Source organism: Pomacea canaliculata, linkage group LG2 (genome assembly GCF_003073045.1).
Source record: "Pomacea canaliculata isolate SZHN2017 linkage group LG2, ASM307304v1, whole genome shotgun sequence".
In the NCBI taxonomy this organism is placed as follows: domain Eukaryota; kingdom Metazoa; phylum Mollusca; class Gastropoda; order Architaenioglossa; family Ampullariidae; genus Pomacea; species Pomacea canaliculata.
Window position 1 is genome coordinate 43,441,929 of NC_037591.1, and position 17,838 is coordinate 43,459,766.

General features: G+C 41.0%; 1 protein-coding gene across 2 annotated transcripts; it reads left to right on the forward strand.

Moving 5' to 3' along the window:
• Positions 1-7,143: 7,143 nt before the first annotated feature.
• Positions 7,144-16,949, forward strand: LOC112557237 (poly(A) RNA polymerase, mitochondrial-like). 2 transcript variants are annotated; one of them, XM_025226977.1, is made up of 8 exons: positions 7,144-7,351; positions 7,544-7,728; positions 7,833-8,051; positions 10,203-10,412; positions 10,950-11,164; positions 11,599-11,825; positions 12,195-12,287; positions 13,890-16,949. In XM_025226977.1, the coding sequence occupies exons 1-8, from the start codon at positions 7,183-7,185 to the stop codon at positions 14,222-14,224; spliced, it is 1,653 nt and encodes a 550-aa protein (XP_025082762.1). In that variant the 5' UTR covers positions 7,144-7,182; the 3' UTR covers positions 14,225-16,949. The 2 variants fall into 2 exon arrangements, with proteins under 2 accessions (XP_025082762.1, XP_025082763.1); XM_025226978.1 differs by having other exon boundaries at positions 7,175-7,351; positions 7,494-7,728.
• Positions 16,950-17,838: the final 889 nt, after the last annotated feature.

The following is a 17,838-nucleotide window of genomic DNA, read 5'->3' on the forward strand; positions in this document are numbered from 1 at the left end:
CATTTTTTGCCTTGAAACATGTGTGCGTGTGCGTGTGCGTGTGGCATTGTGGGAAGTGTTGTGTACAGTCGACTTCTCCTTCATGTCCATTCACGGACATAGACAATCACATTATACACCTCCAGTTACTCACAGTCATACCCAAAGTAGACAAAATCTCACGGGTATATAAATATATATCTTCGGACCTCGTTTGTCTGCATTTACCTTTGAGGTTGTCTCACCTGCAGTCTGTAACTACCTCTTCAGCAGATTACTGAAAGACGAAACAAGGATGTGGTAGTAGTCCTCCGTCCTGATACACCACATTGCAAACTTATAGCAACTCCCACCCATGCTACAAACAATGTGAATCAGTATTTGAGTAGTATGGTAGTTTGGATAGTGCTACTGTAGTAATAATACCAGTTACAGTAGTCACTTTGTCGTTTTCTCCTGATACTTTGCCCATCCACAAAGACACAATGACAAAGGCAATGCTCCATACACTAGACTGCAATTAAAACTTGTTTACAGACACAAAAACTGACACAAACATCTATTATCACCAATCGTCGTGTCTGACCCTATGAACTGATCAGTTGACTTTAGTACCAACGACACGCATCATTCTTTCAAAATGGCTGACAGAAATGTCCGTGAGTGTATTGCAGTAAAGTACATGACTTCTCATCTTGCAAACACTTCTTTAAAGACATGGAACTGAAACATTCCGTTGCAGACAACGAAATGAAGACGCCCTGCTAGCGATATGTCAGGACAAAGATGCCGCTTGTGGTGTGACACATGACACATGACATGGCCAGACACATGACAAGTGTAATAACCACGTGATCTAGTCTCACCCTGACATCTTTGCTCGCAAGACTTGTGTTCTGCTCCCTTCAAAACACGAGGTCAGAGGTCTGCTGGACAGATGCGGTGATAAGGCGTTGGTCTCTGAGGTGTAATGGTACTGAGACAGCAACTTCTTTATCTTCAACTTACACCAGTCAGGCTCCAGGGGCTGTGAGTTCAGATCTTGTTGCGGCACTGCATGTGTCACGTGATTACAGGGTCACCGTGTTCACTGGCAACCATCCCTACAGACCACCCAGCCAACTTGAACCAAGACTGTCACACAGCACAGTGAAGATCATTATGGTCAGCAATATTTCTCTTCATAAATATACAAACTGCACATACGGGTATGTCTGGCAACTTCCGGTCGGGTATGAAGCATACGACATATTACTATGGCTTAAGGGGCTGAGATAAGTAAAGTATGGACAACAAAATGAGAGGCATGGCCTAGCTGCCCTAGCATATCACTGTGGACCCTGAACAAGGGTGTGCAACCTAATCTAAATATTAATCCATAAAAAGAAAGGTAAATACTTTCATGAAAGGTTCGGGAGGGGGTCACTAGCACTTCTCCCCCTGACAATGAGGACTGGGCTGCAGGCCCTGAATGTGGGGCCTGATGATAAGGCCTCCAGCTGCTGACTCGGGGCAAAACACCGACAGCCACCCGGCCATCGTTAAGGGGCTCACGGGCACCGTTGGGAGGACGGCACCATGCACGGCTGCACCCGCTGACCTACCAGTCTGTCACGTGGTCATCAGCCGCTCCACGCGCGATGCACGTCACGTCCGTCTCTCTGCGCACGCGCAGACCACTCGCGTCCGCCATCTCAGAACCTATCAAATTGCTGAGTGGTCCACCCCTGACGTTTCTCATTTCGTGATTCCGCCGATTATAGCAACCCCGAGACTTTAAGGGCTGGAGTGGGGGTTGACATCTCATCGTCCTCCAAGTGCTGCAAGTCCATTTCTATCTGGCTGTGAGACTAGACGCCGTCCACTGCAGGGATTTGGCATAAACTGTTTTCCCATTGTGAGCACACTGCTGTCTTATTATAAGCCAGACTTCAAAATAAATCTAGACCACCTCCCTGGAGGGTGCTGGTCACATGCATTTTCATCTTCTCCACTCACCCTCCGCCTTCCCCCTTCCGCTAAGAAAGGTTAGTTGCTCCTTGTGGCATCGCCGGGCTTCTGTCGAGAGACGTCAGGGTGCATGTGATGTAATCACTCTTAACAGCTCTTCCTCGGATACCCGCGCTCGCAAAGGCCCTCTGGGTAATGTTTTCATAAAAATTACTCTGCCGCTTACATCGTGACAAAAAAGAGTCCCCAGGTCTGTTTTTCATCTTTCTTTTTTATGTTATTCTTTAAACTGCTCTGCCTGTAAAAAAGTATGAATATTTTCTGTTTTAGACAAATTTTTATTCTGCCGAACTAAAATTTATTCAATCTTTCTTCTTTCCTTCTTTCGTTTGATCCAGAATGAAGGCGCCTCTGCTTTTCCGCAACAATTTAGCCGAGAGGGCGCTGTTCTAGTCGGTTCTCGCTCGGTGTCCCGTCCAGACCTGTCTTTCCCAAGCCTTGCTCTGTCCTCAGACTAGAACGACATCAACTGAACTTACAGACAAAATGTTTGGTGCTGCAGGACTCAGCACACCAGTTCATATGTACTCATCATAGATGCTCATCATCTTTGGTTCTTATGCTCCACCCGTGTGTCCAGGATGACTGGCATTGCTACACCGTCACAGCTGCAGCTGGTCCCACCCTGTAGACAGGTGCCACGTGCAGACGAGACAGGAACCTACAACCCACCCCCTTAAATGATTTGGTGACACCGCTGCTCGTACAGCCCTGAGGTACCCTGCTCGTACAGCCCTGAGGTACCCTGCTCGTACAGCCCTGAGGTACCCTGTAAACATTTCTAACAAGCTAAGCCTGTGGTATCCAACTCAACATTTGATCTCAACGCTTTACCAGCAGTCTTGAGGTTTCTGTGATCAGATCCTGAACACGATGTTCATAAATGCCACCAAATTGGGACGACAAGATCAGCTTGGAATTTTCTAGAAATTTGAGCCCATTTCTTGTTCCCCAATGATGATGATAGCCTGGTGCAGGAAGTGCCTTTAGAAAAAGATCCCCCGGCGTTGAATACTACTCAGACATCGTCTGACATCGCTGCCGGACTAGCAAGCCTCAATCGGAAGTAGGGGTCGCTGCCAGCAGAAGCAGACGACGACTGATGAAACTGACAATTGACAGACAGGGGATGATGAGAGGATAATGAGCCGCCCTTTTTAAGGCAAGGAGCGGATGGGGATAGACAGAAGTGAGAGGAAATTTGCAAGAACGAACAGGGTTAAGTTAGAACTGGATGAGAAGGGGTGAGACGGAGAAGAGCGGTAGCTACAAGAAAATTGGAGACATACAGGGGCTTACATCTCTCTCTCTTCTGTGTGTGAGCGGGAGAGAGGGTGCCTTTGCTCCTTCCTGGGAGGCCAAGGTTTCCTTAGATATATCTTTATTTCTTTTTATCAACACTAAAAGCGCCTGCAGCGATGAAGTCTTTCTTTCTGCCTGACTTCTTCTTCATCTCTGCGTATATTTCGTTGTCCTTTTTTTTAAACGTTTTATTGTCTGCCTGAGAGATTTCAGCCTCACCCATATCTATTACACAGTCGGTTCGTTCGTTCATTCGTCTATTGACTGATCGTTGAGGATGTTGGTGAGGTGGAGGGACACCTGCATAGATGCAGCTGTTGACAAGACTCGACAGTGAGGTCTATCTCGGTGAGCAGGTCCTGCATGGAAACCCAGTCCCGTCTTTTAGGTTTACAAAGCCAGTTCTTCCCTCTGTCCCCCTACAAGCTCGCCTGAAGTGTGGTTTTAGACAAGAGTGTCGTGCTGGGTCACGTGGCCAAACCAGACCATTTGATTGTTGAAGGGGAGGAGAGGGTCCTGGTGCTGCCCGATGGTGCTACGTATAAAGTCATTGCAAACCATCACATCAACCTTGTCTAGTAGAGGACAAAGCCATCACACAGCCCTGTGTAGTAGAGGACAAACCATCACACAGCCTTGTCTAGTAGAGGACAAACCATCACATCAGCCTTGTCTAGTAAAGGACAAACCATCACATCAGCCTTGTCTAGTAAAGGACAAACCCCGGCATCTTCCCAGTGAACTGCTTCATGTCTCGCGCCCTCTCGCCTCGACCACGTACGCCAAGGGACTGAACTCACTAAACAGCAGTCTGCAGTACAAATGTGATTTACTTTCTTCGAAATTGGACGCAATCTTCTGGGCAGACGCACAATTTGGCTATAGTATCGGTGATGAGGGAACGATTGTTGTAATGAGATCAAGTCCGCATCGCAGACGATCGCTCGAGTCCTGGACAATGACTTACACTCCACCTCGCCGTCTGGTGTCAAGAAGGCTGTCAGCCGACATCACAAGTGAAATTAAGCTCAAAGTTTCTAGCAAGTTAATTAACAATGAAGTGTCATTAGTTGGTGAAAAGTGGCTTTTTAATTTTAAAAGTACACCTTGACGTTTGTAAGTTGTAGCTTCTGACCCCATTGAGTTCAAAAGGTTCCAGATAATGAGGCGTTGCCCCTGATTACTGTGAAATGAGGTCATGACCTCTTTCCAAAACACACGTGACAGCGATATTCATGTAAGCAAGATTGGAATTTGTCACCAGATTTGAGAAATTCTTGTCTTTCAAACTTTAAATTCGTCTAAAAATAATTTTGCATTTGAGCTTTGCATGCTCGTGTCGTATTGGTAAAATGCAAAGTTATCTTTATCTGACCATGTGTTTTAACATTTATTTCTCGTCGTTGAAGTCAATATTTATATGTATGTTTAGTGTCAATATTTTCGCCAATGTTCTCCATTATTTAGGAAAGTCCCACGCGGACAAGTTTCTTGTTACAAACGTGCTGGAATGAAACACTTTGGTTTTATTGCTGTGTATTGGGCTCGAAGCTACTTATTCACAAGCAACAGAAAGCAGTAATTAAAAGCATAAATATTCTTTCGATATTTTATACAAAAGTGCATTCTAATACAAGATTAAAAAGTAAGAAGATAATCATGTTTCACGAGACCTCCGCAAGATGACGACAGCTATTTTTAGTATCCTCGTCAACCAATTCCCAAAAAAGACTTTCTTCTTTCTTCTGCCGGACAACACAACATCAAAGGCATTGTAATTAAGTTAGCGCTCCTTTCATGCCGCCCAATGGAGCAGCTTACAAACTCATTATCTGTAAGTCCCCGTGACCATGCCATATTCTGAAAACCTGAAAGGGAACCAGCGTGAGATTTATCTGCCTTCGCTGGTTCAAGCGCCAAAGACACAGAAAATCGTTTCAAGCAACATTGTGTGTTTGTGTCGGCTCCACATCTGCTGCTTTTCCTTGTGACCAGGCATAAACAATGCGGATCTAGGATCTAGTAAGTTTCTGTAGTGAACAAAGTTATTGGTGTAATGTCGAGACACTCTCCGCTCCCACTGCCGTTCGCTTGCTCGCGACCTTTTCACGTGGGGTCAGCTGGTGGGCTTGGGGCGGGTGTCGAGTGCGAAGTGTGTTATTGCACGTCCGAGTGAGCGCACGTTGGCGCATAACTTTCTTAGATTGGAGGGGTGGAAGGATAGGTATGAAGACAGGGGCGGGTAGTTGTGGTGGGGTCAGTGATGGTGCTTGGGACCTCTGTTCCTCTATGCCCTGCGTTGTTGTCGCTGTGGTTGGGGTCACTAGGTTTGTTTGTTGGCAGCTGGTCTTCCTGATGCTGAGGCGAGATTTAAACATCAAGGCATCGCGCTATAGGATGATGTGCCAATGTCCTGTGTGGCTGCGTGCGTGCGTGCGTGTATGTGGTGTTGCGTCGTTTTTGTGTGTGTGTGAGTGAATGAGTACGCCCATGCATATTCCCAGCTCCCGTAATCCATAGCTTCTGGGTGGTCCGGCCCAAGGCCTCCTATGGAATGAACTTGTAGTATGTTCACCAGTCCATGGCGATCGTGTCGTAGAAGTGAATGATGGGTACGTTGTAAACGGGTGAGAAAGGAAGAATCCTAGAGTCCACTCATACAGCAACTGAGAAATAATGTCCTCACGTTCAACAAATTTTAGCGACTTTTTTATTTCATCTTAGCATTACTTTTATTGTTGGCATTAACCGAAATCCGCTTACATAACACTTCAAATACCTGTGTCTTCGAGTTCTTTACTTTGTGTGACTTACTCAAAACAAAAATTAAGTGTCAGTAATTAGTAATTACCGCTCTCGTGCAAGCTTATTCTTTGCCAGTGCATTCTGACCTGCATGTGTACAGGAAAGAATATGTTTCATTATTTGAATTTAATTTTATTTAGTGTCCAAACTGTATATTTTAAAACTTAAATAGTATCTTAGTAATACACTGTAGTACTTTCACAGCATTCCCAATACAAATATTACAAAGGGAACGATGTGGAAAAAAGGTTTAACTCGGATTCAAATGAACACAGCAAGAGCTATGGTCCAAGGGAAGCAATCTTGCAATCGAACTGATGGCTCACGTTGATGTTACTTCCCTTGATAAATAACCTCCTCAAACAAGCTGACCGCGGGGATGAATTTAAGTGTTTAAATATAGTCTGCAACGCGAGCTGATCGATTTACAGTGCAACATGGTATTGAAGGATTCTTTTAATCCCCCGAACCTTGTCCAGTTCTTCAAATCGCTAAGAAAGAATACTTTTCCAAATTTAAAAGCATTTCCCAAAGGAATGGTGGTGATGTTAAATCGACATGTGCGTTTTTTTGCTCATAAAGCAGAGCAAGTCCCACGTACCTGCGTTCGCGGATGACAAACGAGCATCTTGTTGCATTTCTGCAAATTTCCATATCAGGAACGCGGCCAGATTTTGAAAGGCTTGTAAGTGAAATCAAACAGCTTCACCTTTCACATGAAGTTCGTTAAGTGACTTCCACTGTACGCGTGTTTTCACCCCATTTTCACCGGGTTTGTTGAATATAGTTAAGGACGTGGGATTTGGGTCTGTTACTGGCCCGCCCCATAGTTTAGAATGTTGAGACCGGCCCGCGAAAAAAAAAAAACCTTTGCCCACCTCTTCTTCTCTTCTTTAGCTGCTGGTTCGGTGTAACTCCCACCCCCCACTCCAACCTTAAACTTATACTACTGTACAGGGTGGATTGTACCTCCGAGCTTGGAGCCCCATGTAGCATCCCCACCCGCTGCAGTCAGTTTAGCGCTCGCTTCAACAGGGGAGCGAAGCATGAAACAAGGAAAGTTACCTACCTTTGCTTACACGTAAAATGGCGTCGTCCTTGCATCGTTGCTGTATATTGAAATTTCGATTAGTGACTTTCATTCCTAGTCCTCATCCCGGTCAAAATTATTTAATTAGACATAAACATGGGATTAAAGAGAAACAAAAAAAAGTTCCTAATATTAAATCCATGTTCAAGAAAGACACTGCTAACGGTAAGCCTTTTTGTCCTATCGGATATCTTCAGTTAGTTTGGTTTCGTTCTCCTCTGCCAAATTATTATAGTTCTTTGTTTGTTTGGTTTTTTTAATTAGGTTATAAATTGATTATGTTATAGCTTTTATTTCTACCTTTTAGCTATTTGTAGCTAAACGAGGTGAGGCTCAGCTTTTGGTCACTGTCAACAGCAGTCCAAAAAAGCAAGGGGAAGCAAGCACAAGGAGTGTCATCATACCAAACAATGCTAGACAGCCGCAAAGACGAAGCTTCACGATCAGTGATCATCCGCGCTCATTCCCCGCAGACTGTGTCGTTCAACTCTTTGAGAGCACATGGTCATATAAATAGAGCAATTTTCTACCAAGGAGTTAAAGTGAGTGACTTACCATACAGGGAAAATTTTGGTGTGAGTTACAAGATTTTTAAATGCGCTCTGATGGCATATGGATTCTAACACAACCCCTGTTATACTTGCAGAACAATTTGCTGGTGGAGTTTGAACACAAGGACAGTGTCAGGCACCTGCTGGAGCAGGTGTCATATTTTTCAGACCCTGGTCAGATGCCAGTGCAAAGCCGACTGCTGTATGCTGTGCATAGTTCCAATGTCTACCAGCAGCATTCGCTGCCACCAGCGTTCATACATACTGTGGGTACAAAGAACTTCACACAGCAGCAGTATCAGGCTGCAGACAGTGTATGTGTAAATGCTTTATGTTACTTGCTAATTTTTTTTACCACATCTTTAATAGTTGCACACTTAAAGATTTTAAGGCAGTGACTGGACAACAAATTTGTCAATCTGTGGATACAGAGATGAGAGCTCATACAAACTGATGATGGTGGCCTTAACCACGAACTTGTATTACTGGACTGCTGGCAGACGATTTTTTGTCCAGCTAACTACTAAAACGTGGCATGAGACTACAAAGCTTCCGGTTTACTCACATTCTTTGTTTTTGCTCGCCAAGACTAACAGAGAACTTCGCAAGAAGCTGTTGGTCTTGGCAGACAGACAGCTATCCACCCATACACATCCTTGCCCTAATGGCAAAGAAGATGCCAAGACCTGCATTGATCTCATGAAATAGCTTGTCAAATAGGACACAAAGAAAGAACAAAACATCACTTGATTCTTTTTTTGATCTCCCTCCAATGTTGTGAATAGACTCATGCTTCTCAACCATTTTGTGATCTGAAGACTTGAGTGATAATCTTCCTTTTAAGTACTATAAAAATTCGTTGGAACAGAGGACTTATGGCTTCTTGTCTTCAAAACTGGTTATATGGTAATGCAAGCAATAATTAGTATTGTTGCTAGTGAGTGATCAGTGACAGTTTTAATATGACTGGGTAAGCAAATATTCCTTTTAACCAAATATAAATGCAGTTTATGTGATGTTTAACTGGCTGGCAATTAGATCCTTAAACAGATTACTCAGACTAAACATATAGACACATGCAAAATGACAAAAGGTAAATGTATCCTGATGATAAGATGTCTCTAAAACTGGGCATTATAATTTGCTAATGCCAGTAATGATTGGTGGTATTGGTAGTGAACAGTGACATTCTAAGTGAGAGTAATGTTTCAAAATTCATGTGCTACAAAAGCTTCCATTATGTTTGATAGTGTCATTTTTAAAATGTGCATGCATGAACTATTGTTCTAGAGTCTTCAGTCTACACCTTTTAGAAAAGTTTTTTTTTAACACAGTGCACATTAGAGAAGTGATAAAGCACAGCTTAGTAGGCACAGCAGCCAGCAAGCTATAGTTGTCACCCTTTGCCTTCCTTTCTTTGCTGTTTACATTTTGCAGAACCATTTACCTTCATTTCCATCTGCAGACAGATGGCTCTCTTGTTGTGATATATTCCTAAGCATAATCCTTCTTGTTTTGCAGATAGTTTCCTCCGCTCAAGCAGACAGCATAAATTAATTGAATTTATTTAAGAAAACAGCAGAATAGGGACTCCATTTTTACTTAATTTTCTGTGTTATCTCTGCTCATTCTATAATGGAGGATTGCAGAAAATGAAGAATGGCTAACTACTTGTATTGATGCAACCTGTTATTTATCTGTGCTAAACTACCAATGTTACACTTTCTGTCTCTACTACATTATCTCTACTACACTGCTAGTGCTACACTTTCTTATATTTACTCATCCTTACTACATTGCAAATGTTACACTTGCTCATCGCTGCTACACTACCAAGATTACATTATCTTTACTACTACAGTGTTATATCATCTCTACTACATGGCCAGTGTTTTGCTTTCTCACCTTAACTACATTACCAATGTTACATCATATCTACTTCACTACCAGTGTTACACTTATCTCTACCTCACTACCAATGTTACATTATTACATTGCCAATGTTACACTTTTTACCTCAACTAGACTACCAGCGCTACATCATCTCTACTTCACTACCAATGTTACGCTTATCTCTACTACTTCCAGAGTTACACTTTCTCATCTCTACTATCAATATTACCCTATTGCACTGCCAGTGTTGTATCATCTCCCAACCACTTGATGTATTTGGTCATTAAACATTAGACTCTGGATCTACCTGTGTCAACAATGTGAACTGAACCCTCTGATGTCTTGTGTACTGTTTTGCACTGCTGTTGCATGGTAGATAGAAATCAGACCCTAGTCTTCTGCCACACGTTGCTTTTCTTGATAAATCAGGTGGCCACCTAGTAGATCCTGGTAAGCTGGTGACTTGCTCTGAAGTCTGGAACCAGCTGTCAGGTTCTAGTTTCTCATTGTTTTAGTGGGGCTTTTTAACTCGTATTTTTCAAACTGTTTCATGATAAAATGAACTGTTTCAGATCTCAGCCCAGATGAAAGGCCTTCACAAAATGAGGAGTTTGTCAGATGATGGTTCACGCTTACGCTATTTCATGTGTACTCTCATAGAAGATATGTTACGTACCACTTTGCCTCACTGCAGAGTTGACCCTTTTGGGTCATCAAGCAATGGTTTTGGCTGGGAGGGCAGTGACCTTGACATGATGCTGACTTTAATGCATAAAAAACAGGTCACTAGAGGGTTTTTTCCCATTTCCTTCTTAATTATTTCAGTAAATACAGATTATTAACAAAACATTTTAAATATATATTTTAGTCCAGATATTTTTTACATGCTTGTGGAGTTAATAAGCGTAGGTCTCATTAATTTTTATGAAAAAGGAATTATTTTTACAGAATTTTCAGGTATTTGTAAAAGATCCACCTGACACTTTAACCCCTTTAAATATACAGGCCAGTTTCCAGCTTGCCACAAATAAAATAGTTTTTTTATAGGAGATAAAAATGAGCGTTAAAGTTCTGGAAGCCATCTTGTATTATTTTAATTTTCAAGTTTAAGGGATTTATTTTTCCTAGACTTTTTGTATAACACCAGGAACCCCTTAGTAATGCAAATGAAAGGCAGTTAAGCCCAGTTTGAAAAGGCTAAGAAGCTTCTGGCTGATAAAGCTCTAAAACTCTTTTCTCTTCGTGTATATGTGTGTGTGTGCTCACACACATGTGCACCTGTATGCATACAAATATATGTTCTTTACTGTGTTTGACAGCAAAACCCTCAAGCCAACTTCTGGTTCCTGACAAAGCGTCATGCAGAAGATGAGCGCACCTTTGCCCAACAGTGCTTAGATGTTGTTGGAGACATGATCCGAGTACTCATGCCATCCAGTCATCGAGTCTCCAAAATCCTAAACGCACGCGTGCCTATTGTAAAATTTCATCATGATATCACAGACATCGAATGTGATCTATCCTGTGTAAATGTGTGAGTTGGAAGCAATTATTTTATTCTAAATGCATGCCTGCCTATTGTGAAATTCCATTGTGATATCACAGATATTAAATGTGATCTGTCTTATGTCAATCTGTGAGTTGGAAGCAGTTATTTTATGGTGTCAACACCTGATACTGGCTACACAAGTGCCGTTTAACAGGGTTTAGGATGGCATACTTTTGCCAATAACGATGTTTTGTTCTCTATTCTGACTTACTATCAATCCTATTGTCTTCCTTCATCATTTTTAAGGTTTTTTGGGGTGACATCCCTTATGTGTGGTGGAAGACATGCCAGCCAGTTTGGTGACTGTTTTTGGTCAGAATCCAGTGAGACTTGTACCAATAGTTTATGCTGTTTTCCATCACCATTCACTAATAGATCCACAAACAACAGCAAAATTCATTTGAATTTTTATTTTCAAGGTCTGGTGCAAAAATGTCTGAGCTGATGTTTTTGATGGGAGAAATGGATTCGCGTGTCCGTCTGCTGATGACAACAATTAAGCAGTGGGCAAAATCTTGTGAAGTAACTAGGAGCCATCCAGGTCCCTGGCCATCAAACTTCATGTTGTTATCTCTCCTGATCTTCTTTCTACAGACACGGTCAGTGCCAGTCATACCGTCCATCCGACATCTTCAGGCACTTGCTGGTAAGGTCATGTGATCATTGCAGCATTCAAATGATTTTAGGTTTTGTTAGGTCAGTAATCCACAATATGTAGAATTTATTAATAAAGTACAGGGGTGTTAAAATGGTGGGAGGTGGGGTCTGTTGCCAGTAACAACACACACAGACCCATTCTACAAGACTCTCATCTCTGACATAGAAGGTATCATGAGGGAGTTATTTAGATAAATACAAACATTATAGAGATATGTTCAAATATTAATGAGTGTAAAGAGTCCCTTGGAAGAGTTCAGGAATAGAGGGTGTGTAGTGTGAACAACATGTCATCAGATCTACATGTGAGCACCCTCTTTATTCATATTAGTCAAAATCAGATGCTTTTTTCTTTCAGAACCCGAGGATCACTTCCAGGTTGATGGCGTGGACTATGCCTTTGTCACGGATGTCCAGAAATTGACCCCGTCAAAAAACAACCAGAAGCCAGGTGAGTTTTACATTTCAACAATGAATATTGCCCAGGAGACCAAAAAAAATGCAGTAATGCTAGTTATTCATGTAACCAAGCTCTTTCCTCTGGTTTAATGTTTTAGCAAACATATATAAGCAGGGCTAATCATAAGTGGCTGTGAGATATGTGAGACCGTCAGTCATAGCTCCTTGGGATCTTTATTTTAGAGCAATTTCATGAAAAATAGGTAAGAGAAAACAATAGAAGGCAAACTTTCTCTGAGCAAACCAATTAATTTTTTTCTCCCCTGTTCACAAAGGCCTTTGTCGTACAGTCAAATCTCCTTAATAAGACCTTTCCTGAAACAGGTGACACTGCTCAGGCGTTCATGCCTGGATAATTCGATTTTTGGTGTTGAGACAAAGTGGTTTTACGTGGGATGGTATGGTCATGACAGGGTCAATTGCGGAGGCCAATATAGTTTCTGGTGAAAATGACCAGCCCCCATTTATTGTTCTTATCATCACACATCAGTTGATTGTGCTTCATTAATGACCTTTTGAGAATTCACTTGTTACCTATAAAAATAAAATTTTTGTGCTTGCAAATTTTTTTCAGAAATATAAAAGTATATTTAAGAGCACGACTTTGATAGATTGCTCTGACCTGCTGTTAGTTCCTCTATAAATCTTCAAGTATGCAACAATGGAAGAATAAGCATGACCAAGTGAAAGCAAAAATAGTAAAGAAAAGCATCATGATATAGCTTTTAAGAGCTTTAAGATTTAAATAAAATTCTTTGAATTTATAGGTGCGGTTGCTTGCATGAAAGCAGACTTCCTAATACAACTTATCTGAGTTAGGTTCTAATTTTGGTGGATTTTAGCAAGTCTTAATAGGAATATTGTACTGCAAAAAAAATTCTCAGATTGTATGAATGTGTATATAGAAAGATTTCAATCACTGTAAGTTTTCTTTTTTAAACATATCTCCAACAGTGCTTCTCTGTGACTTAATCCATTTGTTCCTTGCCTCTCCTTTTGCTGGTGTGACCAGAAAATTAAACTAATCCACTAGAGGCTTCCATTTGAACAGCTGTCCAATTATTGCATATTCATGCACAACAACCCTTAGCAGGCAAAAACATGGCCTAAAAAAATGCACGAGAAAATTACCCAATGGGCTTCAGTAAAGGAGGATTCTTGATATTCAGATATCAAGAAAGGCACACTTCTAGAGCTCATTTCTGATCTTAAATTCTGGTCTTAATTGCACTGGGTATCAGATGTGTTGCTACATAGAAAGATCATGTTTGCTGTTTAATGTGAGTGCTCTGTATGAATGCAGGATATAGCCAGGTAAACAATCTCTCTAAATAGTATAAAAATAATGTGCACACTCAAGGAAAGGGACATTAATTCCATCTTTGCAGATTTTATATAAATGGAGAAGATGCTGTGTAAACTGTTTTCATATGGGACAAACATTTTCAACTGTGCTATGAGTTGAGATGTCCTAGTAGGTCAAGACATCTCCCTAAGGTTATCTTCTCTAGATTTTTCTGTGTTATGTCCAGCTAATATGTCAGTCTTTTTTTTCCACTTGTTTTTAACATTATAAAACTCTTGATGTTTCCAGAGGAGCTGCTGCTGGAGTTTTTTCACTACTATGCCCACTTTGACTTTGAGATGAATGGCTTGTCACTTATCGAGGCTGCCACATTTCCCAAACCAGACTCTGCTGCTGTCTTCATAGAGAACCCACTAGAGGTGGACCACAACATTAGCAAAAATGTTTCTTCATCCTGTGCTGATAAGCTTAAAGACAGCATGCTGCAGGCTTTACGCTGCCTGGAAACTAAAAGTGTCCCAAACAGAGATGAACCATGGGGATTGATGTGTTTGTTTCAGCCACCTGTCAATTCTGAGAAGAGTTGGTCCTATAATTTGATGGGTTTATTTGCAGATAAGTAATTCTGTGTCAGAATGTGATGAGGTACATTCAGGCACTTAACTTAACCAGACATCAGGAAATGATTGAGCTCTACAGACCCGTAAGACACTACTTCATGTTTCTAGACCCCAGGACACCTTTGCCGCCGCTTTCTAACAGCTCCAGTAGTAAAACGTCTTTGGGGTCTAGATATTGCTTTATAATTTTGGAAACAAGACACTCATCCTTAAATTCCCCAGACTGCCCCAAGACAACAACTTACTCTCGCTTCGTACGTACTGCTTCTGGTGAGGTTGAGGTTTAAAAGGTTGCATCCTGCGGGTACAAGCATGCAACCAAAGATTCACAGCATAAAGATTTATTAAGCAGAGAGCATGGACACAGAGTGTATTGTGGCTTTTTGCTTTAGTGTGGCCAAGTTGCAGACTTCAAACTTAAAGGAATCGTGATTGTTATATTACACAGCATTGAATTTAAATGTCATTTTATCATCTGTAGAAAGAAGATACTTTCATATTTTTGGTGACTGCAGTGTTTCAAACAATGCACGAATTTTGGTAGTTTGAAGGCGACGTAAACTTTTGTTAGAGGAGTACATCAACTGTTTTGTGACTACATAACCTTGGTCATAACAAAAGTTGTCGGTAAAACCATCATACAATTCTTATCACTGTTTTTGTGGCATGCTTGTGTACAGCATTCTATTTTTATGTCTGTTGCTATGTCACCAAAACAGAAAATATTAGTATGTGAAGATGTTTGGAAAGAAAAGTTTGGTGAGGTGCAGGTTAAGCTGTATGCATTACCTTCACTATTTGTTGAATAGGGTGATAATAATGAGTGAACTGTGTATATGTGTTTGAGAGAGAGGCATAAAGACTGCAATAGTAAACAGAAGATGGCACACACAAAACTTATTTTCAACATGCAAGCAAGGTGCATCCCTAAGCTCTCTCTCTCCAGCAAAGAGTAACTGGAAACAGAAGTACAAACAAGCACACCTCTTTAAACATGAGAACCTTTTACAGGTTTAATTTTTCTTTTAAACACTTCTCAGGGGAAACAATTATTGTAGTCTTTCATGGTGAAATGAAAACATGATCCAAATTTTAAAGTGCATATTTAACTTTCTCTTTGAAAATGATGTGTCCAATTTTGGTTGTGAGGATCTTCTATATGCTTGTCAGTCATGAGTAAGTTGCATTTCAAGCCCTTTGCAACACTGTGAAGACTGCAAGAAAGATCTACTCAGCCTCCCTGCATCCCTGTTGAATTGACCTTCTTCATAATAATCTTGTCAGTAATATACAGAATGACATTGTCACATATCTTTTCAAACATTCCCTTTTCTCTTTGATGTGGCAGTGAGATTCTGATTTCTCCCATTAGCTAGATCAACCTTCTCTGAGAATTTTAATTCAAAATTTCTCTGTTGTTGCATTTGTACAAGTGTTTCTGGGGGCTGTTCTTGCTGCTGAACTTTAGGGTTATTCAAAAATTTGTCAATATCCTCTTCACAGTTGCTGTTATTTCTGCCTACAAATGTTGGATATTTGATTTTCAAGGCAGTCCTGATTTTGCCTACTTGTGAGTAGAAAGGGGAAGCCATAGTTTTTGTTCAAATTTGCCTATTGAGGCAAAAGTGCCATTATAGCCATCTTCCCACCAGTGAGACAGACTATAACCTGCTTTGCTTTCTTTTGCACAGCATCCATCTACAAAATTGCTTCCATATATCACATCTAAACGAACACAAAACCGGTTTTCTTGGTCTGACATGTCTCCTCTTCCACAATACAAATATTCAAAGCAAACAAACGAATTATACCTTTAAATTCTTATAGTCATCATGACATAATGGAACATACATAATCACAAACATCAATCCCAACACTGGGCACAATCTTCATAACATGGTAACTTAGATTACCTCACCTCCCTTGTGATCGATGCTCATCTGCTCTTTTAAGACTAATTTTGCGAGAAGTCCATCGCTCAAGACTGCATGCAATAAAAAAAGTTTTAAACATGTTTATATGCAACTCGAAGCCTTCTCTTCTATAGGTCCCTCATAGACCAGAAGCTCTGATGAGGTTACAAGAAATCTTTCATCAAGTCTGCCCCAACCTAAGAATTCGCCCACACTGGAAGTATGTGGCTGCCTTGTGTCTCTCTTCAATGACAAACCTGTTGTCGCAAGATGGTGCTGTCTTTACGGTTGTAACCTGGCAGCTTTCACAGCCTGGCACCAGTTCACCTGGTCAGCCTTGATTCTGTCTCAGAAATGCTCCCATGGTCTTCCTATGTCTCACCAGAGGACCGCATGTTGTCATATCGTGATGGATGCTCATCTAGCAATTTTGCTATCAGACTGGCTGACATTCTTGTGTATATATATGCTTACTGACACCTTAGTGAGCAATGCGCCAGACACATTTAAGGGGGGGAATTTCAAACCATCTCCACAAATGAAAACCTACCTTCACACTGTACTATGAGCAAAGGCTATTTTATGAGTGGGTTAACTAGATGTCATTTTCTAGAGGGCCATCTATACATTTACCTGGCGATACATGCCGTGACACAGCACTATGTACATACTAATGCTAACTACAATGAAATAACTCGTCATTGAACATTTCTTAAGCTGTCTTTCTGTACCATCCCAATTTGTTCCCTTCACGGTTATACACAAACTTTCACTGTATTGAACATAATTTGCTCAGTTAAATGTTTGAAAAAGTATTCACATGTACCTTGGCTAGTCCTTTGCAAATCTGAAAAGTGAGATTCCTTTGCAAGATATTTTGATACAGTTATTCCAGAACAATGTTTTCCACATGCTCTTTCATTTTGGGAGTTGACAATTCGCTTGCAAAATGATATGATTTGAAAGCCAGTGTCATATCATGCTATAAATAATCACTGGTACATTGCATGTACATAAGCTACCTGCTTATAATGGGCTCCTGGGGATTAGCAGCATCTGCCACCTTCTCTCTCCACAAAATAACACTAGTGTCTATTCATTCTATCAATGCTTGATTACTACAATTCCTAGCTCTCGGGCTGCCATGCACACTGCCTTAACAATCTTCAGAAAGAACAGAACTCTGTTGTGCATCTGATACTCAAAGCAATCCTTTGCACATGCTACCCATTCGTGTTCGTATTCAGCACAAGTTACCTGTGTTCAGCCTTAATTTCTTTGAAAGCACTTGTTTTGCCTATTTCTCTAAACTTCTCTTTTCCTACATCCCAAGCAGAACCCATTCAACTTGTTTGTCAAAGTCAGCAGTGATGACGAAGACAAGATTCCTAACAGAGAGTTCAAAGGGAACAAATTTCAATATTTCTTGATGTTTCTTCAACTCTGGGTTTATTTATTTCTAAGTTCATCAATGAATATGTTGGTTTATGTAAAGTCAGCAAAATAAAGTTCAATAACAGTCAAAAAATCAGCATGCACTTTAAAAACCCCTGAGAATCATAACAAGAAGACCTTAATTTGCCAGATTTACTCAGTTGTGATGATGTTAAAAAAAAAACACTAATCTACAGCACATCCACTATGCTTTCATTTACAAACATTTTTCATACCTAGATATCAGAAATTGAAAAGAGCAACTGTAAA

What these genes read in the sequence shown, in the direction of transcription:
- LOC112557237 (XM_025226977.1), top strand. Translation starts at nt 7,183, where the DNA reads ATGGCGTCGTCCTTGCATCGTTGCTGTATATTGAAATTTCGATTAGTG. An exon ending in CTTTAATGCATAAAAAACAG is followed by an intron (nt 10,413 to 10,949) that starts GTCACTAGAGGG and finishes TGTGTTTGACAG; the next exon opens with CAAAACCCTCAAGCCAACTT. An exon ending in ACATCTTCAGGCACTTGCTG is followed by an intron (nt 11,826 to 12,194) that starts GTAAGGTCATGT and finishes TTTTTCTTTCAG; the next exon opens with AACCCGAGGATCACTTCCAG.